Consider the following 24,662-nt stretch of genomic DNA (forward strand, 5'->3'; position numbering starts at 1 on the left):
AAGAATTTATAAATAAAAAAATAATTTTACTATATTATTTTTGAATATAATAAATATATTGTCTTACCAAAAATAATAATAAAAAAATTATAATTAATAATAAATAAATAAAATATAAAATTATCATTAATTTTCTAAAGTATACAAATATCATTTAACATTCTAAATGAATGTAATGAATATTTATTATTAAAGATAGGAAATAACAATTTTGTCAATTGTAGAAGAAAAACTTAGAACACTTTCACGCCTATGGAAATTAATAATAACTTTCCATCATATCAATACCATCCGGAATGTATTACAAAAGATCTTTATGATACATAAATATATTTTTAAATTGGTATGAATATTTGAATTTAATTTTTTATTTGGTGTCTAAAGCTCGTATTAGAGTTTTGATTAAATTTAAATTACACATCGTAGGATTTATTTGAAGGTGATACTTTTGATGTAATTTTTTCCATACACAGAATTATAACTCAAGACCTCTGATTTACGATGAAGCAATCTCACTATCACCATGTAAGTCATATTGGTTATGTCTATTATTTTATGTGTGCACAAGTAGACACTTAAATTTACATAAAGTTTAAATAAATAGACATATATTCTACATGACACAATACACATAAGAATTAGAACATCATACAAGATACAAAATTATCATAAAAAATGCCATATAAAATAAATATCTCTATTTATTTAATTAATATGTAGTTATATATATTCAAAATTAAAGATTATAAACATCCGTTAGACTTAAGTCAAACAAAAAGACATCTATGTATTATGTAAAAAAAAACATTAAAAAATATTGCATAAGAAAGTCATCGTCCACATTCAACACGTAGAGCAGTATTGTTTCTCAATCCTTAATTGTCAAATTGTCATTAAAAAAATTAATTTTTCAATAGGAAGGATTCTCTAATACCTTTACGTGATTTGTCATTAAACTACCACATTCTTGTTTAATTAACTCACCACACCATGAAACTTTTCTTAATCTTCAATTTAGGCACAAACTTTCTTACTTAGTCATTTTATTGATTTATCTATTTGTTTATTTGAAATAAAATAAATAGTATATATGTAATGGAGTAGTTTTTAGGTCAGCTTCTTGCACTTAGATCCACCGCTTGGAATTTCTATCCAAAAATTAATACATAAAGCCAAAACTTAACATTATTATACTATTATCATCATCATCATCTATTCCCAATATTTTTATTTTACTTTATGACACAATTATTATTTAATAAATTGAAGGAGTACTTGACCAGGTCTTCGCAGTTACATTTTTAATATTTGGAATTGTTTAAGTGTGCAAACTCATTTTTAAAATATAGAAATTTAATGTCCTAATAAATAACAATAATATATCTCGTGAAATTCCATAAATATGATATATGAAGTGTTTCTCAAAATTTTCAAATATGTCAACGTATATATATGTGTAGGACTCTCAAAAAGCAACGTATTTTTGGAAAATTTAACACGAACACGATATCAAAAATGAAGAATCCGTACAATTTAGGTAGAACGTAAAGTGTATAGAAACATTATACTACGTTATGAAAGTAGAGAGACTGCTTTCAAAAAACACTAATCTCAAGTGTAACAAAACCAAATACAAAGAATAAGACACTAGAAAATATAGCAACTAAAAAAGGAGATAAAAAGACAAACCCTACAAAAAAGGATCAGGAACAATAAAATAATGTCATAATAAAAACACAATAAATATATAACTAAAAACTACGTTAATACAACTAATCACATTAAATTATTTAATTTAACCATTGCATGTACTTATATCTTATTAAACTATATCACATACATTCGTATCAAATATACTTAATAAAACACTTTATCAAGAACTCAAATTCAAAATTTCTAATATTAAGTCGGATAAATTACTCTTTTCATCTATTCCTAAGTTATCATCATATAATACTTTTATTTATTCTTTTTTTGTTTTTAGTGCATACATATTTCCTTGTATTATAGTCTATATAACACGTAAGACATAAAACTAACTTTGAAAAAAAGAAAGAAAAGAAAAGTCAAATTTCCATACTCTACTTTGGGCGTTGTTTACGGGTCTTAAGAATGGCTTTGCCTCCCTTCTCTTCACTTCACCAATAATACTAACTAAATCCAATCCAAAACTTGTTACAATCTCTTCCTCCAAAAAAACCAAAAAAAAGAAAATTATAAAAAAAAAATGTACTCATCTAAAGTATCTAACAACAAAAATCAATGTTCCAATGGTGTAAAAAATATCATCATGATCATTTCTTTCATACTTATAATCTATCTCATGTGTTTCAACTTTTCAATTCCTAACACAAAATCACTCCACACGTCAGTTACACTCCAAAATGATTCATCGTTATCGTTATCATTATCATCGGATACGGGTCTTGAACATATTGTATTTGGAATTGCATCTAACGAGAATGCATGGTCCGCTAGAAAAGAATTAGTGAAAATGTGGTGGAAACCAGGACGAAATATGAGAGGATGTGTATTTCTTGAAAAAATGCCACCGAATTATACGAAAAATGCTAACGATTCTTCGTTACCTCCGATATGTATATCAGGTGATACGTCACGATTTAAGTACACGTTTCGCGGAGGGACACCCTCCGCGATACGTGTGGCTCGTGTCGTAACGGAAACGGTTGCATTGAATCATTCTAATGTTAGGTGGTATGTTTTTGGAGATGATGATACGGTTTTTTTTACGGAGAATTTGTTGAAGACGTTATCGAAATATGATCATGGACTATGGTATTATATCGGATCGAATTCGGAACATTTTTTGATGAATAAAGCTTTTTCGTATGAAATGGCGTTTGGTGGTGCTGGAATTGCTATAAGTTCTCCGTTAGCTAAAGTTCTTGGAAAAGTGTTTGATGCATGTATCGAAAGGTACCCTCACCTTTTTGGTAGTGATGCTAGGATTTATTCATGTTTGGCTGAACTTGGTGTTGGGTTAACCCATGAACCCGGTTTTCATCAGGTACATCTCTCGAAATTTTGAAAGTTTGACCAAACATATTATTGAGTCTATTTTAACTAGTTAAAACATGTTACTTACATCATTTTCTATGTTACCTTATTAGACTTGGGTATGATTTGTTACTTCCTCTGTTCCATTTATACATAAAAAAATGTGGCTTATTTTAACTTAATTTTAATTGATATTTCAATTTTGAGTGTGTATAAGTAGACTCTGCATATAATTAGACAAGTAGACATACACGTCTTACGCAGTGGTGGACCCAACAATTTCATAAAGGATGTCCAAAATTAGCAATTTGTTATGTTAAGAATATCCAAAATATGTTATTTAATCATTTTACTTGTATATATACATTTTCTTTTCTGACAAAGGGTGTCCGAAATTGGACCTTACCACTATGTGGCTAGGTCTTACGTGACATCCTACATGACGTTTTATGTTTATTAAGTCACGTAAGACATGTGTGTCTACATGTTCAACTTTATACAAGTTTAAATGTCTACTTATACACATTCAAAGTTGGAGGACATATATGTCAGAACATATTATGTCGTTCCATTTTATAAGCACTTAATAGTTGGTTTCAGAAAGTGTTAAAATTTGCTAGTATTTGGAACAAATGAAGTACTACTATAAGTTTTGTGTTTTATTGTTGATGACATGTTTTTATAGTCACATAAATGTTACGATACAAATTTTAAAAAGGTGTTTTTATATTTTTCTAAAAGGTGAGTGACACAAACCTTTTTTTTTTTTTGGAATTTGTAATACCAGTTGGATGTAAGAGGAAATATGTTTGGAGTATTGGCTGCACATACACTTAGACCATTGGTCTCTCTGCATCATTTGGAGATGAATGATCCTATATTTCCAAACATGACGAAAATGAAATCTCTAGAGCATTTATACAATGCTGCAAAGTACGATCCTCATCGTATTTTGCAGCAAACAGTATGCTACGATCGTTGGTTTACTTGGACAGTTTCTGTTTCGTGGGGATACGCTGTTCAAGTCTTCAGCTACAACATCTTCTTGCCCGATGCTCTACGTATACAGGAGAGTTATTTTCCGTGGCAAACGAGTGATTTAGCTAGACATTATGACTTTGATACAAGGCCATATGAACCTGATCCTTGCAAAAGACAGCTTGTTTATTTTCTACATAATGTGTCTACTGGAATTAATGGACAAATCAAGACTATTTACAGGAAAAAAACCCCTGAGAATTGTACTATCACAATGGTGTCACCTAGAAGACTAGAAGAAATCAGAGTTGTTTCACAAAAGTTAGAAATCGACAGAAATCGGGTAATGTTCCTCTCTATCACAACATTTCACAAAAACAATCGTCTTTTCTATACATATTATGTTATTGCAGGACAAACAATATTGTTATAGAAAGGTTTGACTTTGCTGTTGAGTATTATTCTGTGTTTACCTTCTGAAACTTTTGGTCTAATCAATGGCATATTATGTTATATATGAGGACAAACAATACTGTTATAGAAAGGTTCGACCGTACTGCTGAGTACAATTCTGTATTCACTTTCTGAAACATTTGGTCAATGGCATCTTATGTTACATGATGTTATAGATAGGTTTGACTGTACTGCTGAATACCACTCTGTGTTTATGAGGAAAAACAATAGTGTTTACTTTCTGAAACATTTGGTCAATGACATATTATGTTATATGAGGACAAACGATACAGATATAGAGATGTTTGACTGTACTATTGAGTATCATTTTGTGTTTACTTTGTGAAACTTTTGGTCTGATGAATGACATATTATATATGCAGTTGCTATCACCAAGAAGACAATGTTGTGATGTGTTACCATCTACATCAAGAAATGTTATGGATGTCGCGATAAGAGAATGCAAAGAAGACGAACTGATATTCATACATCCTTAGTTGTTGTGACATTCAACATGTTGATATTTGATGGCAAATTGGTGATGGGATATGAAGGATTTATAAGAACAGAGGATTTTCGCGGTTATCCCCAATTAAGCCAATACTATTTTGCTTTCTCTAAGTATAACATCTACTCTCCTTTGCTTGTGAAGTTGATTTAGGAAAGCAGTTTAGGAAATTTAAGTATGAACTTAGTAGGATTAGAGTGTACTTAAGGAAAATGGAATTATAATTATTTAGTATGTAACTACAAAGCTATGCACATCTGCATAAGCAATCAAATGTGAAGAAACTTGGGAGTTAATCAAAAAAAAGAAAAACTCAAATTTGTCTTTGAACTTGTTTTTTTTTTAATAATGTGTAGTTCTGTTATGATTACATAAATGTAACATGTTTTTCTCTATATCATCAAATACTAATATGTATGATTAATTAACTTGTTTGGGCTCTGACTCTTTACCAGTAATTATGCAATAGCTAGTAAAGATCGAGGGGTTTATTTAAATTTTCTTTGACAAAAAATTACACTGTTTATATATAGCAGAAGTTAAATCCCTTTGATTTTTTTTGTGTATTTACTTCTATATATTTTGAACCCATTGATGGATATTATAACTTTGGCACGGAATATAATTTTAATATGCCTAATTAAGAGTTTAAATAGGTATGGACCATGAAGCTACTAATAGTGGGGCTCAATATTTTGGTTGGTTGGATAGGGCAAGGATGAAATTACATTAAAAGTTGGGGAGAGAGATTGGAATTAGTGAATGTAATTGAACATGAATAGTTTTGGATTATAACTATAATAAAATGATTATAGTTTAGGGTGTTAGGCTGAGGGGTATTAAGAAATTAAAAAGATGTAGCTTAGAGGTACTTGAGGATGAATGGTATTTGTGAGCTATTTTTCAGAAAGATATTTTTATTTTATTTTTCCAAAATAGTTCTCATATGTTGTAAATTTGTAATCCAAACATTGTCATGGTTAAGATTGGATAACCGATTGGAACGGAATCACATGATCGATACGAATCAATATCGGATCGAATTGAAACGTAACGAGTTGATCGATTTTGGGATGAACCGGATCAGAATTATCGGGACAGATACTCAGTTCCGTCCCATCCCACTATATACCGGGATGGAACCGGGACGGACCGGAATAGGATGAGATAAGATAAACGGTACGACACATCTAGTTATTTCAAAAAATGATTTTCTGAATTACGAAAATATGAATACTTTTTTTATTTTTCTAAGTTTAAATTAATAGTTTTTAAATTTATAATGTAATTCTTTACTTAAGTTTATTTCAAAGATATATATTTTTTTTAAAATTTTTTTACTTATTAAGTTTGCAAATTAAATCTATCTAAGTTTTCAAGATTTAAATCTTTGAAGTTTATAAGTTATTACTTATTAATATGTTATAATCTATGAGTTATATTTATAACATGTAATTTAAATAGCTTATGTAGTTTTAATAGTTGGTAGTATTTATTATAAAATATAAATTATAATTTATAAATATATAATATAATTAATAAATAATAATTAATCGCAACCGAATCGGACCGAGATAAACCGATATCGATACCAAATCATGGTTCGATACCAAATCATGGTTCTTTCCAAAGTTTGGTATCAGATATAAACCCATAAATATCAAATTATACATATAAAAATGATTGGAGATGCGGGGTATCGATCCCCGTACCTCTCGCATGCTAAGCGAGCGCTCTACCATCTGAGCTACATCCCCTGTTTGATATACGTCACCTTCGTTTTTTAATATTACAACATCTAGTAGCTGGTTAAAGTAACACAACTGTTAATAATACAAATTAATTATGAAAATTTTATATATTATTGGTTACTGAATATCAAAATCAAATACCATTAAATTTAGTACAGTTTTTATTTTTACTTCTTAATTACTCCTCACTTGAGAAATTAAATTTTAAGAATTTTTGTTACTTAGTTACTCATGTCAACTATATTTTGATATTCTAAATTAGAGTAATGTTAGAAGAAAGTAGTAAGTTTCATTTTTTGTCTAGAAAAAGACGAGAGTATTCCGGTGAAGAAAAATGATTAAAAAAAAATAAAGGGAAACAATTTTTCAAATTTTTATATCGAGAAACCTATAAGTGTTTGCTATTAAAGGAAAATGTTTTTCAATTTTCTATGTTTAAATAATTTCTTAAAAATAAGAAAAATGATAGAAGTAACGAAAACAAATTATTTAATGACATTTCAAGTTTATTTCTTCCTCTTATCCACACAATTTCCCCAACTCCCGTCCCTTGATCATCCCACCCCCAGACCCTTACCCCCCATTCCATTCTGCGCCCGCAGAATAATATTTTCTCGCTTATTTGACAAACACTAAAAAATAAGTAAGAAAGAAATGACTTGTTTTTCAAGAAAACATTTTTCATTATACGAACACATACCCTAAGTACATTTTGAGAATTAACTAAGATAGTTAGTGTCAAAAACATAATTAAACTATCTTTTTTTTTAGTTTCATGACTAAACTATTTGGTATGTGAAAATTACATAGAAACTACTATTCATTAGTTTAAGAAACACACTTCAATAAAGACTGAACTAAATGTGTGCAAACTTATTTGACCCAAAATTTCCATTCACGTAACCTTTTTTTTTGCTGACATAATTTTTTTCTTAATTAAACTATTTTTCTTTTAATTTCATACCTAAACTATGAAAACTTCAAAAAATAAACCTAAACTATCAACAAAACTTAGTTTCTCAAATACTTTATTTTAGTATCAATAAAGTTTAAAACCCGGATATAAAATTATATTTGTCATAAATAAGCCTATAACAAGGTTTAATGGAAAATAAGCATAGAAATTGTACGATACAATTAAAAACGGTCGAAATTAACACTTTTTGTGTTGTCTCTCTCAACGTAGTTCTCTGCACGTTTCATTTTTCTCCGAAAAAACATGAAAACATTTGAATGAACAAAAAATTTCATGCCAAAATCTGACCCAACAAAAAAAAAATTATCCAAAATTTTCATCACAGAAAGACTCCCCTTCTTGAAACCTTTGCAAATTTCTTCACTTTTTTCTGTAATTTTTTTGCAAAGGGCACCAAAGGGTGGTGGGTGTTTGTTTTTTTTTAAAACAAAATTCCAATTTTTATGTGTAAAGATTGAATCTTTATGTAGGTAGGTCAAATTATATTCAAGAAAAAACCACAAGGCTTTCTGTTTTTTTTTGTTTTTTTTTCATATTCTTGAAAAAAGGCACATATATCAGATGAAATGAAAAAGGAGAAATTATGGGATTGCAAGATTGATTGTACAATCAATGGGTGTGGGAAGGTTCAGCTCTGTAATTACTTTTATTGCTTTTTTTTGTGTTTTGGCAGCTAATTGTTCAAAAGGGAATCGAAAGCTTCCTCAAAACTGTGTAGACAATGGAAGTGTTCAATATATAGATGGACATACGGTATGTATTGTTTTGATGAATATAATGTTTGAATATATATTGTTTTTCCTGTCGTTATATAATGCACAACAGCCATATGTATATATGTTGATGGATTTATGATGTGAGTTGCTTAATAGTAATTGTGTCTCTGAACCTTAATAACTCGGTTTTTCAATTTGAGAACATTGTCCTAGGTAGTGGTAGAGGTAGGTATTGAATCCCCTTCGTTGAAAGATTATACGGTCCAAGGCAAAAAATGAAAATTTTGCTCTTGCCAGCAAAAGCAAGGGGTTTGCCTTCTGGGTCGAGCTCGTCGCACCAGACTTGCCTAGAGCGTGGTTTGTGAGCTATTGCATAGGAGCGGGGGTTTTACCCTGTGCGCATCCAAAGGGTAGCGGCTGCGGGTTTCCCTTGTCATCAAAAATAAGTTGTTGAATTTCCTTGCGTGAGAGTAATTCTTGTGAAGTGGCAAAAAGGGTTAAAAAATTGCTAGTTTTTGAGCCCTCTTGTATAGATTCTTGATTCTGCTGCTAGTCCTAGGAATGTAAGAGAATTGCACCGGAGCTTTTATCTGCTGATACAGCAATTATTGTTGAGTACTAATGAGAAAGTTGTGCGTTTTTGTTTGCACTTTAACCGTTCAACTATGGATGCATAGGAGTAATCCTTTTACATGGTGAATAACCAAATTCAAATTGAAATGAAATTTTTAGGATGAATCAATGCAACTTAGGAGGAACCAAATGAATGTAAAGTCGTTGCAAGGAGACATATGCCATGGTTTCGAATGTTTTTTCTTTGTGCGAAAGGCTAGAATATGTAACTGCATAAGTTGGTTGTATCTTTTTCTGTAATGTGGACCAAAAAATCAAGCGATAAAGTTGTACTTCTGGCCATATGTAATGAAGTATTCTGTTTTCAGGCTGAGCAAATATGGGTTCATTGCATAGAACCATCACACAAGAATACGGAAACTGCAAACTTTCTGGATTTGTCTCTTTATCAGGCAGCAACAGGAGCTTATACTTACTTAAAATCAGATATACCTTTGTTGAGAAAAAGAATCTTACAAAAGGCTATTAGTGATCTGCCTCCTGAAGTAAAGCAGATCCTTCTGGAGTGCTTAAAAAGGAAAAGTCTTCCTCTTCATGGTTCGGGTAGTGAGGCTGCATCCATTGCTTGGTTCATCAAGTACCAAAAGCTTTTCTCAGAATGGTCGTCCAGTGTTCCCAGAAGGCACCTAAGAGAAAGAAAGCTTGAAGATGAGTCAAAAGATGATGTTGAAGTTCCATTCCTTGAACCACCTCCAGGTGATGAAGCAGTATCACCAACTCCTGCTCCAGTGCCCTCTTCTGAAGCGCCCACGGAACCTCCTGCAGAGGCTCCAACACCTCAGGCTCCTGTCGTTCCTCCTGCAAAGGCACCAACTCCTCCGACCCATGGCTCTGCTCCTGCAAAGGCTCCAACAACCAGGACTCGTGTCAACGCCCCTGCAATGACTCCAACACCTCCTACTCATGTCAACTCTTCTAAACCTTTGCCTGTCACTCATCCTCCGGCTAAACCAAAAAATAATGGAACTAATGCTTCAGAAAATAATAATCAGAACAGAACTTATATGATTGCTGCTGTTTCTGGAGGTGTCGCGGTAGGAATTGCCCTTTTAGCTCTGTTATTAATACTGTGTCTTATAAAAAGTAAAAAGAAAGAAACAGGTCCACAGCATGGTAAAAGAGATGAGAAACCTCTTCTTAACCTCTGTTCAGGTAATCTATCTGCAGGTATTTTATCATAAAGGTCAAATTTTTCGAATTGCGTGTCTTGTTCGTTATGCCGAATAATTTCTATAATTGATGTTGTCAGATTCTTCTCAGAAGTCTTCAAGCATAGGAAGCTCAATCAAGAAAGATTTTAAGAGTTCTTCAACTGCAAATAATCTTTCGGTGCCAGCTAATTCTCATAATCATTCAGAGTCAGAAGCTAAAACAGATGCACCAGTAAATGCATTACCACTTCCTCCAGGAAAATCTGCACCTCCACCCCCTGAAGCACCACCTCCTCCTCCTCCTAAACCACCGGCTCCAATGCCACCTCCACCTCCAAAAGCTGTTCGGCCTCCTCCTAATCCACCAAAGCTTGGTAATCCGCCAAAGCCTTTACCCCTTGGAGCACATCGGAGACGAAGTTCTTCTGCTGGCGAGGGAACTGAACCATCTGATGACCCTGATGGTCAAAAGGCAAAATTAAAGCCATTTTTCTGGGACAAGGTTCTTGCTAATCCTGATCACTCCATGGTTTGGCACGACATCAAAGCTGGCTCATTCCAGTAAGCATTGCATCAATCTTTCTATATTGCACTTTGCTCTGCAAGATGTCTAACTTCCTCACTTTTTATAATGATGTTACTATAGGTTTAATGAGGAGATGATGGAATCGTTGTTTGGGTATAATGCAGCAAATGCAGGCAAAAATGATGGCGCGAAAGCTACATCGTCTTTTGAAGCTACCCCACAGTATATTCAGATAATTGATGCTAAGAAATCACAAAATCTAGCAATTGTTCTTAAAGCCTTAAACGTGACGACAGAAGAAGTTTGTGATGCTCTCAAGGAGGGTAAATCATTATCTCTCTCTCTCTCTCTCTCTCTCTCTCTCTCTCTGTGTGTGTGTGTGTGTGTGTGTGTGTGTGTGTTTTCCCCATGAGATCTATGAGAGTGTGAATCTTGCTATAATGAATTAATTGCTAATGGAAAATAATAATAGGAAATCTACCACCATGGAGAAGAGTGTGTCTAATTCGCAGAGGGCTGTTACTTAAGTGTTTACTCCATTCCATAGATTTTGCAGTCTTTCAGGTTTGGCATGAAAGTTGTTGACTGCTTTAAAAATGGAAGAAAGAGAACAAATAACAACATGGTCTGCACATAGATCTTCTTGTCTTATTAGGAAAATGTATGTTATTTACGTGAGTAGTAAAGAAGTAAATTCTACTAATTTGCTTCATGCATGGTATTGTGAAATGACTACAAGCACATTGAGAGTAATCAAAAAGAATTTTGAAGAAGAATGATCCCTGGGTGAATTTTCAGAAGAAAGATTTTCTGTGCTAATTAAGTACTCCTAGAAATTAGATGAAGTTGATAACAAGGTCCCATATCTAAGCGAAAATAGAACTTGCTGGCGATTTTCTAGAACAAACCTGGTAGTTTTTTCAACTGTCCCCGCTCTTTCCTCCCAAAAGAATGAAAAAGGAAAGAAGGAAAAAATAGCCTATCAGTTATTAAGTATAACTCTGGCGGTAATTAGAAACACTAGGCAATGTCTTCTCATATGTCCAAGCTTTGGTAGATAGAGTTACCTGGTATTTGTGTCGGTGATAGGTAGCATTTACCCCGTGGAATTTGGTAGATGTTAGCGCAAGCTGGCCCGGACACCACAGTTATCAAAAATAAATCATTGCTCAGTCTGGTACCTTTCACCAGAGAGTGAAAATTAAAAACAAATCCCACCAAACATTGCTGATGGTTATACGTGAATTGAGAAACTATAGAATTACATATTTGTTTATGGTTATAAGTGAATTGAGAAACTATAGTATTCTTCTAGTAGAGTACTAAACAATTTCCAGGGAAGAAACTTACATTTCATGAAATGAGAATTTTATTCATGTCCCTTACTTCACATAGGCAGACATGAGTTGCTATATCGTCTTATCTTGTGGAAAAAGATCGATGACTGCTGAGGGATGCTCCCAACTTAATTCTTACCAATGTTTGTAAATTTTCATCGTTTTTGTTTTTTTTTTATCAAGTATGTTTCAGCCACTTACTTGCAAAAGCCTGCTTATCTTATTGATCAGGTAATAAACTGTCTCCTGAACTTATTCAAACTATATCAAAGTTGGCACCAACAACAGATGAAGAACTCAAACTTAGATTATATTGCGGGGAAATTTCTCAGCTTGGTCCTGCTGAAAGGTTTCTCAAATCCCTGGTTGAAATTCCCTTTGCCTTCAAACGGATGGATGCATTGTTGCTCATGAGTTCTCTTCAGGAAGAAGTTACTTCCATTAAAGAGTCCTTTGAAACATTAGAGGTAAATCGTGGAATTCTAAGTCTCTCATACCTTAGGTGTAGCAGCTTAAAATGAAAATTTTCTGTTATTCTGCTGCAACCATCTCGGCCCAACTATACCATCCACCATCACATAAATTCTGGTAAGATTTAAGAAATAAATAATCAAATAAGCATCATTTGTATCATGAGACGGATCTCATGTATTCATCAGTTAAAGTTTGTTTCTGCATTTCTCTAGATCATCGTTAAGGGAGAAAAGAAAAAAGGAACAGAGTTTTTCTTTAGGTAAATAGCGCTGATATATATATATATATATATATATATATATATATATAAGAGCTCCGGGTTTTTTTTGATTGTAAGGTGTCATTTCTTTGTGTAATCATGATCAACTGAAATCAATTCCAGTTAGTTGGACTTGCCAGAAGTTTTCCTCTCATATTTGATTATCTCATGGAAACAACCTCTCTACCCCCACAAAGGTAGGGTAGGGGTAAGGTCTGCCTACATCCAATCATCTCAAATCCCACTTGTGGAATTATATCGGGTATGCTGTTGTTATTTTGATTGTCATAATCTTAAATAGTGGAAAAAGTTTTTCCTATTGAAAGGGGTCATTTTTAATTATTTGTGAAATCAGTAGCTTAAAATAACACAATTGTACTACCAATTCAAACCCATAATCTGTTATACGGTGTCAAATATCATTTCAAACTCTATGACCTACTACCTAAATGAGGATGGGTACTGGCTCTTCTTTACATTGAAGGAAAGTCGTGCCAATCGAAGTTTAGCTATCTATACGTAGGAAATTTGTCTAATGTTACTCCTGGTCATGATTAAATGAAAGAGCTTTCAGTACATTGTTATTGAGTTGCTGTTTTTATCACATGGTAGATGGTTATTCATTATGAAAACTTGCAGGTGGCATGCCAGGAGCTGAAAAACAGTAGACTCTTCCTGAAACTTCTAGAAGCAGTTCTTAAAACTGGGAACCGCATGAACGATGGCACCTACCGTGGTGGTGCACAGGCATTCAAGCTTGATACGCTGTTGAAACTCTCAGATGTTAAAGGAACTGATGGAAAGACCACACTTCTGAACTTTGTTGTTCAGGAAATTATCCGATCAGAAGGATTAAGAGCAGCACGCAAGTTAAGGGAGAGCGAAAGCTTGTCAGGTCTAACACCAGAAGATCTTGCAGAGGATGTTTCTCGTGACTCAGTTGATTACCATCGTAACCTTGGTCTCCAGGTGGTTTCTGGTCTAAGCAACGAGCTTGAGAATGTAAGAAAAGCAGCACTTATAGATGGTGAGAATTTAACTGCATCTGTCTCCAAACTTGGGAGGTCACTAGTGAAAACCAAAGGGTTCTTAGACACTGACATGAAAAGTTTGGACGAGGACAGTAAGTTCCGCGATACACTCACAAATTTTATGCAAAATGCGGACGATGAGATCAAGTGGATACTAGAAGAAGAGAAAAGGATAATGGCTTTGGTGAAGAGTACAGGAGACTACTTCCATGGAACTGCAGGGAAGGACGAAGGCTTGCGTCTCTTCATCACTGTTCGCGATTTCTTAGTTATGTTGGATAAATCATGTACATTATTGAGAAAATCCACCAAGATGCCGGCAAACACCTCTAGAAAAGGAGCATTAACGGTATCACCTTCTCAGGAAGCCCGTCCAGATTCTTTGCCGGAGGTTCATCAACGACTATTTCCTGCAATCCAGGAGCGACGGATGGATGATGATTTTAGTTCATCAGATGATGAGAGCTCATCCAAATAGCTTATTTTTGTGATGCTCTTCAAAAAATATATAAGACTTGTTGTTTTGTAGTCACCATTTTTTCATAAAGATCCAATATAAATACCATTTTTTGTTTGGCTTTGTGAGATGGCAAAAGTTACTAAAGTCTTTTGTATATATGGTCAACCCCAAATACTAAAGTCTCTTCTGTATTATATATATGATTTTTTTCTAGTATAAAGGTGAGAGACTTGAGTAACATGGACCAGTTTTGTACAGCTTGTGTTTTTCATCTTTTGTTCCAATTCCAACTTCTTTTTCCTGGCACCAAACCACCAAGAGATGTTGAGGCTCCGCTCTTAATCAGAGGCCTCGGGTTTGAGCCTTGGGTATGAAAAAATTCTTGGTATGAGCGTTTTTTCTGATGACGTAAATCTAGATTAGTCGGGCACCAATGTGGATACCGGATCGGACGGAAAACTTGAAAAAAAACTTGTCTTGTTTTTCCTTGCTGATATAGAAAACATTGAATTTCTAGAACACGAGTGCACCACTAAGACAAATGTATTAAGTGAGAATTGATTCCTCTTCAAAATAAATAACTCAACGTTAAATCAAGTGCCATTTAGCCTTCTTGTAGCATGAGCACAAATAAATAATATTACATCAACTTTTAAAATATATATACCTAAAATGTCTAGTTTTACGAAATATGGATAAAGGGGGTGGTCTCAACCATGAATTAGATAAATCAACTTCGAATTATCACATTTGGACTTGCTCCAACTTATAATTAGATGTTCACATAAATATGCAAATGTCATTGGTCTAAAATATCTCAAAAACATTCATCAGACCAAAATCAGTAACCTTCATAATCAATTTATACAATTGTGATTTGTCCCTATTTCTTTTTTTTTTTGTTTTTGTAAAAGTGAAAAGTTAAGCTAGATTTTGACTAGCTGCAACATAATATGCAACAGAAAGTAAAGCATGAACAAAACAAAGAATTCCACCAATGGATAGGTAATTATGATGTAAATAACCACATGATGTTCTTGACTTGTGGTTTCCCTTTGTCCCAATCACCAATGTACTCAATCCTGCTGCGAATATGATCCTGAAAAATCCAAAAAACCCAAACACATGATTATTATTTTTTTGCTTCAAAATTTTTATAGACATATAACTTATTTTATTCAGATTCTTCAATTATGTTGTTGCACCCGTATTAGATCTTTCAAAAGACGTACTGCTTTTGAAGGATCCGACATGCACACCTGGCAATATCTTTAAAGAGTCTGGGTAACATAGCATATAGCACAGGAGATACCATATTTTAGTCTTTTATAAATTTATTTTTAATTTCATATCCGCATTACGAGTGATTCTTATTTTTGCTCATGAGAGATGAATTAGTGATCGCAAGCAACCATTTCCACCTCATATAATTTACTCTTTTTTACGGGAAGAAAAAAACAAAAGATAAACTAAATTTAAAAACTGACTCTTGAAATACGCTCAAGAGAAATATAGGTCATACATGACATAACAATAACCCCTTGATTGGGGATTATGCCTCCCTATCTTTTGAGTTACAAATCATTGATAAAATAGATCAATCAACGATATCATATAAATTAAAACACGAGTATTATACTATAACTTACCATGTGAAAACAAGACAAGCAATTGATAATTGCTTGATTGGTGTTGCTTTACGAATATCATCATTACTACAAACACTACAGCCTCCAACAAGGTTGGCTAAAACATGAGCTACTCCAAGTAGAGTTGCAGCAGCTAACCCTAAAACAAATGCCTCATGACTTGGCTTGTTACACTCAAACAACCATAATGTCACATGTTTTGCCTGTTCCAATTAAAAAATTATTTTTAGTATCAACTTAGTTAAAAAAATATTGAAAAATTTATGCAAGCACGGTGGAGAGGGGAGGAAATGAAAAAATAAAATAAAATTGGTATATAGTGGAAGATTCGACATGCAGAGTACAGTGATCTAACAAATAGAAATATTGTAATATGCTCTTTCTTATAACTTTTCATAGAAAATGTCTGAAAATATTTTTAACATCGTAAAACAAAAACAAAAGCGAAAGACATAAGTGATGTAATATGCTCTTTCTTATAACTTTTCATAGAAAATATCTCAAAATATTTTTAACGTCGTAAAACAAAAACAAAAGCGAAAGACATAAGTGATGTCTTACCAGACATAGAGATGACATAAGTTCAACATCAAAAGTCCAAAACTCACTTATTTCTATAGAACTTTTGAATTTATATAGAATAAGGTAAAAATTTATCTTATGAAATTAGATCATAACATAGAATACTTTGACATGTAGTTTTTTAATTAAAAGTGAGAAACAACAGGAAAAATGATATATAATCAATTTAAAGGGCAAAAATCAAAGTGCAAAACATGATTTTTATGCAATAGACCAGCCCAAAGATTTAAAAAGAGATTAACTTATATCCACTGATAGTGGACAAAAAAAAAATTACACCATCAATTCATTTTTAGAAATATTTATTTTTAAAATATATTATTTATTATTAATATTTAAATAATAATAAAAAAAGTATTATATGATAATTTAAACTCTAAATTAATTATATGAGTTTATTTAGGATTCTTCTTGGTTGCCAAAGATGAGCAGACTTTTTGCAGTGTTTTCTTGTCTTCATTATTTTTACCTCATTCCCCAACAACACCGTTGAAGCAATTTGAGACAATCATCAATGGTAACTTTTTACTTTTTTTTTCTTTTTAAAATCTAGACTAATTGATTTCATAAAAAACATTATTCATAACTTATTAAGTCGTCTTTCTAACATGAATTTTTTTTTTGAATAGATGTTTCCATTGCTTCAACTTTTCTCTTCTTAGTTTCTTTCCAATTCTTTCTTAGTTCTTATCGATAATACAAAAATTAATTGAAAATAAACTTTGATCCATATACCTTCATATGTAATCCAATTTATTTAAGTAATACTCAAACCAATTTATTTAAGTAATACTCGTAATCGATAGTATAAAAATATTTGAATTTATTCTCAAAAAATCTTAAATTTATAGAGAATGTTTAAAAAAAGAAAAAGAGAAGCTAAAAAAATCATTAATATTTAAATATGAAAATATGATAATTAAATTAAAAGAAATAAGTATTTCTAAAAATAAGCTGATGGTGTAATTCTTTCTATCCACCATCAGTGGATATAAGTTAATCTCATTTAAAAAAAAAACTGTAATTTTAATTTTTCATAAAAGAGAATATATTATAATTAGTATATTAATATTCACTTATTATATAAATTTGATATACACTTGTACTATGTCTTGATGGGTCCTACAGATTTTTACGTTACCAATACGCTAATATATTCCATCATATCAGCTCTTTCGTTTCAATTTGTTTGTACTCTTTTTTATAATCCATTTAAAAAAAATATTCTTTTTTCAGTAATTTTTTTATTTCAACTTCTTACCTGACATGTTTAGGATTTAAAAGCTGAAATAAAGATTTTAATTCCTGTATTATTGCAGAATTCCAATTTTAGTTCTTTTACTATTTGAATATGTACATTTAACCTTTGATTATTTGAAGTGTGCAGTTTTAATTCTTGAAATTAACAAAAGTTGACTATCTAAAAAATAATTATTTCTAAAAAATATAATAATTTTTTAAAAAGAAATAATGATTTGAAATGCTAGAAGAATTATGTATTTAACATATATTTAATTTAAGACCATGACATTTAATTTTTTTCCTTAAACTTCATGTAAAATTTAAGTAGGAAGCAAGTTTTGCAAACAAAGAAGACTAGAATCTTTAAAATTTTGACCAAACAGAGAAATCTTCAAAATCTTGACCAAGCACCACTAGAAGTTGTATGATAATGAAACTAGACTAGAAATAGAACATAATTTTGACCCAAAATAATAATAATAAAAATACTATCTTCGTTTTAATCTATCTATTTGATTTTTGACTTGATACACAGTTTAAGAATGATCTAAGATATATATGTTGAGTATATCACATGACTCTTTAATTTTGTAATACTTAAACATGTCAGACTAAAGAAAAGTATGCAAACAAAATTAAAACAGACAAAGATTGATATATGGGGAATTCAATCAATAAGTTTAATTTGAGTGATGTACCTGGTTTTGAGCTGCTTCTGCTTTATATCCAAGAATTCCAGCCACAATATCCAAAGCCACAATTAGCAAACCAGCAAATATTTTAACCAATTTGCCCATATTTTCATGAGCAAACAAAGAATTATTGACACTTATATTAAATACCCCTCTTCCTCTCACAATATATATATATAAAAGAAGTATGTGCTTGTTTACATGAAAAGCATAAGTAGTATGCTTAAATGAGATGTCAGTTGAATATATTATTTTCTTCGTTTCAATTTGTTTGTCTTATTTTGACTTGACATAAATATTGAAGTAAAAAAATAAAGAAGATATATAAATTTTATAATTTTAAATTAAAAATATGCATATTTTTTACTATCTTAAAGTAGATTTGTTTTCTTTTTAACTATAAAAGAAATAGATAAATTGATATAAAGGCTGAGTATATATGCATTTGCAACTTTAAAGGAATTAGAGATAGAGATGGATGATCTAAAGAGATAGGCTTTTTAAAATTATTTTTCAGTACTAAAGCTTGCTTTATTTTGTTTTTTCTTTTTGCCCTACTTTTATCTTCTTCTTTTTTAATGGGATCTCCTTAATAGGGAAGTAATAGGGCATAAATCCAGCCAACGGAATATAACTTAGGCAGGCATCTATAATTGAGGGAAAAAGTTTAGTCCTCCAATTACATAAATTCTTTTCTGTCTCAATTTATATGGTAATTTTTAAATTTCTGATATATAAAAAGTTATTAATTGATTATTTTTTATATATATGCTATAAATATTTTATATTGTCAATTATTATAATTTATTGTTCTTCTTATTAGATAATATTACTTATCGCGAGATTATATTAACTTCTTACCCAACTTTCAAATATGTAAATTTAGTTTTAATAAATTTAAGATCTTAATTACCTAATTACCAAATTTATGGTCAAAATTAAAAGGTTCACTATTTTATGTGATACTCTCCCTATTTTTTATTTAGTTTTCATATTGTATTTTTCAAGAGTTAATTTGACTAATTTATAAAAAACAATTTGATTAATTTTTAAAAGTCAATTTGACTAATTTTCAAAGCTAAATTAGATTACATCAATTCTATATTTTGAAATACTTTTTTGGATATTCAGAAACTGTATAAAAAGTATAATAAATTGCAGATTTTTTCATATCTATAATAATAAGAAATATCTTAAAATATTAATCAAAGCTCATATTATTTTGACTCTGAAAAAGGAAACTGTGACCAGTAAAAAAAGAATATCTTTTTTTCCCTTTAGTCTTGTTTTAAAAAAGAACACACATATTTGCATTTTAAAAATAGATTTAACTTTAAATAGTTAAGCCTCCATCGCCATTACTACTTTGAAATTAGTAGTGGTTTTATTTTAATCCGACATATCGATTGGTGTTTGCAAACAATTAACAAGATCAAATCACATTCTCATACATATTTTATTTTATTTATTTCCATTATCAAGTTTTTAGGAGGTCAAAAGTGTTTATTTTTTTCCAATAAATTCTTATTTAGTTATTTTAAATTGAGGTGCTTAATCAAGTTCTTGAGAAAAAAAAAAGTAGTTTAAAAAGTAACAAACTATTTTTCTGAAGCTATAAAAGTAATTTTTCCTCAAAAAGACTTTTCTAAAAGGAAAAAAAAAACACTTTTAGTAAGAAAAATAAAACACAAAATATTTTTGCAGCAAATTATCCGCTACCAAGATTTCATGCACCTTTTGGGATAAAAATCTCAAAATATTTTTATCCTTCTTTTTTTTTTTTTGGATAAAAATCTTTCTTTCAAATATATATATATATATATATATATATATATAGTAATTTTGGTCATAATTTGTTCACATTTCCTTTTTTAGTTGTCCCTAATTACTTTGTCTATTTTGACAAATCAAGAAAATACAATTTTCATTTTTTTTTACCTATTATACCCTCAATTAATTACTTTGAAAAATATAGATTATTTTTTGAAAATTTTAAGTTTTAAATTCATCTACTTCATAATTGATAGAGTTAAAATACTAAATTTACTATGTCAATTATTATTTTCTTAATAGATGTATCAATTCAAAAGCAGACAAATAATTAGAGCCAGAGGAATTATTTGCTTGCCTTTCTCAAGGAATTTCATGATTCACTTCATTTTATTCTTGCTTTTGTTTTAAGAATGTGCTCCAACATTATAACAAGATGACAATCTTAAGCTTTTTATATTTATTTTTATAATATAGTTAAAGTAAAATTCACCAATATGTTGTGTAAGGGGATTTGGTGTATATATATTTTTAGGGGGTTTGGTATATTGACCCTTCCATGATTTGTATTTTTTAAAAATAAAATATTTGAAAAGGTAGAATAACATAAAGGAAGGGAATATGTAACATTGCCTCCTCAAATTCTAATTGGGATGAACAATTATTTTCATCACTATATGCATATTCGACCTATGAAACTCACAAAAGGCAAAATATGTTACTCCATTTACATATGACCCTAGACCCCTAGTGCAAAATTATAACAACTAGAAGCTAAGGAGGACTTGTCACAAATATGCACTTCTTTTAAAAAATTCATTGAATTATATGTTCTAAGTGGACGTATAACTCATGATTCATATAAACGGCTACTACCTCTGAACATGTTCCCCACAAAAAAAAGCCATGTAGTCCCTATACACTTTTCACAATATAAGTCTTTCGTCTTGAAGAAATGAGATATTAATTTTGCTTTTTGAGTTTTTGGTTGTATCATTACAATCCTCTATGGGTTATTTTCCCATAGCTTGTTGGTTATTGGTCAACAAGAAATGTGTGATGTTCAACTAGCTATACAACACCTACTTATTATGTGAAGAAATAATTGATTTATGTTATGCATGTTTTGGGCACGTGAACTATAACAAAGTAAAAACATACCTCTTATGATGATTCTAATGACTATCTTAAAGAGGAGATAAGAGGACAATTGACTTGCCCAAATATGCCATAATAAAATGAAATAGCTGGGGAAAAACATATGCTCAAGGAAAATGTAACAAGGTTTTGGACAGAATTCATAAAGATTAATATAGGGATGGCTATGGGTGGGGTGGGGCGGTTGCAGGGCAAACCCGCTAAAGCCGTTAAGATTTCAACCCTCCTAGCTCCGCCCCATATAACATATTTTGTTGTTTTTAACCCGCCCCACCCCTTCCCATTCCACATATTTTGTAAAAAGCATTTCAAATAATGGGCTCAGTAAGTTTTCAACTTAAGAAACTAAGAATTTTGCTAGTTGTTAATAGCTAAAATTAACATGTTATAACATTATTTTAACATTACAATCTGTATAAAACTCTTTGAGATATGTTAGCAACATTTTTTTTTTGGTAGATTTGAATTGGTTACATTTGATGTTATAACAAAATATTAAATGTAAGTAGTGAGATAAATTTTTCTTCTTTCTAGTTTCTTAGTCATTCAAAACAGTTTACTTAGATATTATTTTAATAAATAATGCTCTTATAACATGTAACAAGTTAAAATTAAATTTGAACCCATACCGCATTCCACCCGCCCCGCACAACCTTAAACTCGCCCTGTCCTGCATAGCCTTAAATCCACTCCGCCCGCATCCGCCCCCGTATTGCCATCCCTAAAGATTATTGTCCACTTTATTGACAAATTGCCATATGTAAGTTTGAGAATTTTGTTGATACCGAGGTCATTTCCAATGAGTGTATTAATACGAGATCATTAACCGCGCGCGAGTGACATTGATATTGAGGTCATTGATGGCAGGTGTTATTGATGCCAATAGCATTAGCAGCATGTGTTAATGATGTCAAGATCATTTCCAGCAATTGATACTTATGTCGAGGTCATTACTGGTGAGTTAGTGAACTATGGGCATTTCCCGTAAGTTTCGATTGATATTGTGCGTGATAAATCTGTGGATTTGTGTTCAGTGTGCTTGATTATTGTGCTTCGATGAACTTGATGCTTGTGATTGATCTATGTGACATTTGTGATTGTCATATTTGCTACTTGATGGTTATTGAATTGCGACTATTGGACTATGATCATGAGAGCTTGCGAACTATGTATTACAACAGTTAGGTTAGACTGATTTCTATGCAGGTTGTAGTTTGAGTAGGTTTGATTAGGATGAAAGGAGTGTTCGTTTTCTAGCTAGTTTTGCTTTATTTATCAGATTACTTGCTGGTACCGTATTATTTGGTACTCACTCCTTACTATACGCTTGTGTATGTTCCGAGCCCGGTTCTGTGTTATTGCTTGATCTTCTTCTTATATTTATACCTGAAGCTTGTCGAAGGACTTTGAGAGGTAGTTGTTTGTCAGCCCGGTGGACCCTCTTTTTCCTTTATGTTATGCTTTGTTCTACTTGAGAAACAAAGACATTAAGACTTATACTTAATTTTTTACTTCTGCACTATATCTATTAGTGACTTATACACGTGACAATCAAGTTTTAGGGATTACATATATTAGAATGACTAAATTTTTTCCTTTTGTTGTTCTTGCTTTACTTTCCACCTTTTTCATTTCGTTGGATTGAGACTGACTTGTCTTGATGGGAATAGACAAGTGTCATCACATCCGTGTCGTAACAGAAATGGACTTGCAAGCAATCCATTTATATTTTTTTCAACGGAATATTATCGATTTCAATACATACTTGCATACATATATGGACAGTAGGAATAAACCAATTTTACCACTATTGGGGCATACGTGGGGATGTTTATTAAACAAAGAATCACCTAAATAACACAATGACTTAAATTATAAGGAGTTGAAACAGACCACTTGCAATCTTAAAGGAAGAATTTTTTCTTGTTATACATGTTTGAAGAAGATTTAACAGATTTTTTTTCTTGCCAAATCAAAGACTAGTTCTCCAATTTTTATTACATCCACATCCACATATCTATCTATATAAACTTATATGAAGTGAAACATGATATCACTTGAGATTGTAAGTCTCAACATCTTTAGTGACATTGATGCATAATTCCATTAAAGTGTGTGGATCAGGCACATTCACATTCTTCTTTCATATTCCATGATCCAAGTAACTAAGTTGTTTTCACCCTTTGTTTCAACATGCATAGTGGCATAAAATGATTTATAATACTCCAATAAATCACCTTCAATTATCTTTTTTTTAATCAACTTCTTTTCATCATCTATTCCTTCAATTACTTCCTTTGCCATATGCAAACAAATATTTCGTACTACTAATTTTGCTTTTTTAAATGATCGATTGAATTGAATTAAATTGAATCTGGATGGGTTAAAAACGATTTGAATCAATAAAAATAATGAATGGATCTAGATATTATAAAACAATAATTATTGAAACCAAATATAACACAATTAGTTTACCATGTATGAGTTTCCAGGACTTAACAGAGCCAATATTGCCTAATTCACATTCATGAATATCCACATTTTGTATCTTATCAAAACATATGTTGAAGATATGATGTGGTTCATACCTAATCATTTCATGGAACACATCTCATCACATTTGATATTTATCTCATAAACCAATTTTCCTTGAAGACTCATTTTTCTTCTATGATATAATATATCACAAATTAAAGTTATAATAATAAGTATGTGGTTTATCATTACATGAATAGCTCTTCCCTTTTATAGTTAGGCAATGTCGATAAGTCTAAACTTTAGACTATAAATTTTGTATTTTTTTTTAATGCCTATACATATATTTTTTTTTGGCTTAAAGCCTACACATAACTAGGTGTGTGCATGTAATTACACACCATTATTACATAAAGAGACTCTTGGTACATAATTAGGTGTGCTACTTTTATATAAAGAAGGTATTAGGTTAAGTTTCTAAGTGGTTCAAACTAGTTCATAAGCATATTTTTTAAATCTCATCATATATTCATATATATAGTTGGGAGACACTAAAAGTGTTTATAACTCAAGTGCTTATAATGCGAAATAAACTATAAGTTAGTTATTTTTAATTTATGATTTAATAGGTTATTAGCACTTTTAATTTGAGCAATCACTTTACGGTTTTACCTATTCATATTTTTGTACTCCCTAAAATGTTCTTCCTAGAACATACTATTGAATTATCCCTTTATTTATTTTCGTCATTTGTCCTTTTTATGTAAAAATATTTTTAGATTAACTTTTGTTATTGATAAATTTAACGATAAGTTTTAGCCCC

At 31.1% G+C, this 24,662-nt stretch overlaps 3 protein-coding genes, 1 non-coding gene and 1 pseudogene across 4 annotated transcripts; 2 read left to right on the forward strand and 3 right to left on the reverse strand.

Annotated features, from left to right (window-relative positions):
* Positions 1 to 2,112: 2,112 nt before the first annotated feature.
* On the forward strand, positions 2,113 to 5,287 carry LOC107019932. The gene is made up of 3 exons (XM_015220289.2): positions 2,113 to 3,028; positions 3,806 to 4,339; positions 4,833 to 5,287. The coding sequence occupies exons 1-3, from the start codon at positions 2,228 to 2,230 to the stop codon at positions 4,944 to 4,946; spliced, it is 1,449 nt and encodes a 482-aa protein (XP_015075775.1). The 5' UTR covers positions 2,113 to 2,227; the 3' UTR covers positions 4,947 to 5,287.
* A 1,354-nt stretch (positions 5,288 to 6,641) lies between these two features.
* Positions 6,642 to 6,714, reverse strand: TRNAA-AGC. Its single transcript has one exon. It is a non-coding gene; the product is annotated as a tRNA-Ala (tRNA).
* Positions 6,715 to 7,888: 1,174 nt separating this feature from the next.
* Positions 7,889 to 14,509, forward strand: LOC107018750 (formin-like protein 3). The gene is made up of 6 exons (XM_015219312.2): positions 7,889 to 8,437; positions 9,342 to 10,185; positions 10,283 to 10,745; positions 10,831 to 11,033; positions 12,279 to 12,514; positions 13,420 to 14,509. Exons 1-6 carry the CDS (start codon positions 8,297 to 8,299, stop codon positions 14,287 to 14,289), a joined length of 2,757 nt encoding a protein of 918 aa, XP_015074798.1. The 5' UTR covers positions 7,889 to 8,296; the 3' UTR covers positions 14,290 to 14,509.
* Positions 14,510 to 14,997: 488 nt separating this feature from the next.
* Positions 14,998 to 18,705, reverse strand: LOC107019019. Its single transcript, XM_015219606.2, has 3 exons — positions 18,443 to 18,705; positions 15,921 to 16,123; positions 14,998 to 15,370 (listed from the first exon to the last, which is right to left on the reverse strand). The coding sequence occupies exons 1-3, from the start codon at positions 18,539 to 18,541 to the stop codon at positions 15,193 to 15,195; spliced, it is 480 nt and encodes a 159-aa protein (XP_015075092.1). The 5' UTR covers positions 18,542 to 18,705; the 3' UTR covers positions 14,998 to 15,192.
* Positions 18,706 to 23,218: 4,513 nt separating this feature from the next.
* Positions 23,219 to 24,075, reverse strand: LOC107020079 (annotated as a pseudogene).
* Positions 24,076 to 24,662: the final 587 nt, after the last annotated feature.

This window comes from Solanum pennellii, chromosome 5 (assembly GCF_001406875.1).
Source record: "Solanum pennellii chromosome 5, SPENNV200".
NCBI lineage: Eukaryota > Viridiplantae > Streptophyta > Magnoliopsida > Solanales > Solanaceae > Solanum > Solanum pennellii.

What these genes read in the sequence shown, in the direction of transcription:
- LOC107019932 (XM_015220289.2), top strand. Translation starts at nt 2,228, where the DNA reads ATGTACTCATCTAAAGTATCTAACAACAAAAATCAATGTTCCAATGGT. An exon ending in ATGAACCCGGTTTTCATCAG is followed by an intron (nt 3,029 to 3,805) that starts GTACATCTCTCG and finishes TTGTAATACCAG; the next exon opens with TTGGATGTAAGAGGAAATAT. An exon ending in TAGAAATCGACAGAAATCGG is followed by an intron (nt 4,340 to 4,832) that starts GTAATGTTCCTC and finishes TTATATATGCAG; the next exon opens with TTGCTATCACCAAGAAGACA.
- LOC107018750 (XM_015219312.2), top strand. Translation starts at nt 8,297, where the DNA reads ATGGGTGTGGGAAGGTTCAGCTCTGTAATTACTTTTATTGCTTTTTTT. An exon ending in AATATATAGATGGACATACG is followed by an intron (nt 8,438 to 9,341) that starts GTATGTATTGTT and finishes TTCTGTTTTCAG; the next exon opens with GCTGAGCAAATATGGGTTCA. An exon ending in AGTCCTTTGAAACATTAGAG is followed by an intron (nt 12,515 to 13,419) that starts GTAAATCGTGGA and finishes GAAAACTTGCAG; the next exon opens with GTGGCATGCCAGGAGCTGAA.
- LOC107019019 (XM_015219606.2), bottom strand. Translation starts at nt 18,541, where the DNA reads ATGGGCAAATTGGTTAAAATATTTGCTGGTTTGCTAATTGTGGCTTTG. An exon ending in CAGAAGCAGCTCAAAACCAG is followed by an intron (nt 16,124 to 18,442) that starts GTACATCACTCA and finishes TAATTGGAACAG; the next exon opens with GCAAAACATGTGACATTATG. An exon ending in GCTTGTCTTGTTTTCACATG is followed by an intron (nt 15,371 to 15,920) that starts GTAAGTTATAGT and finishes TGGATTTTTCAG; the next exon opens with GATCATATTCGCAGCAGGAT.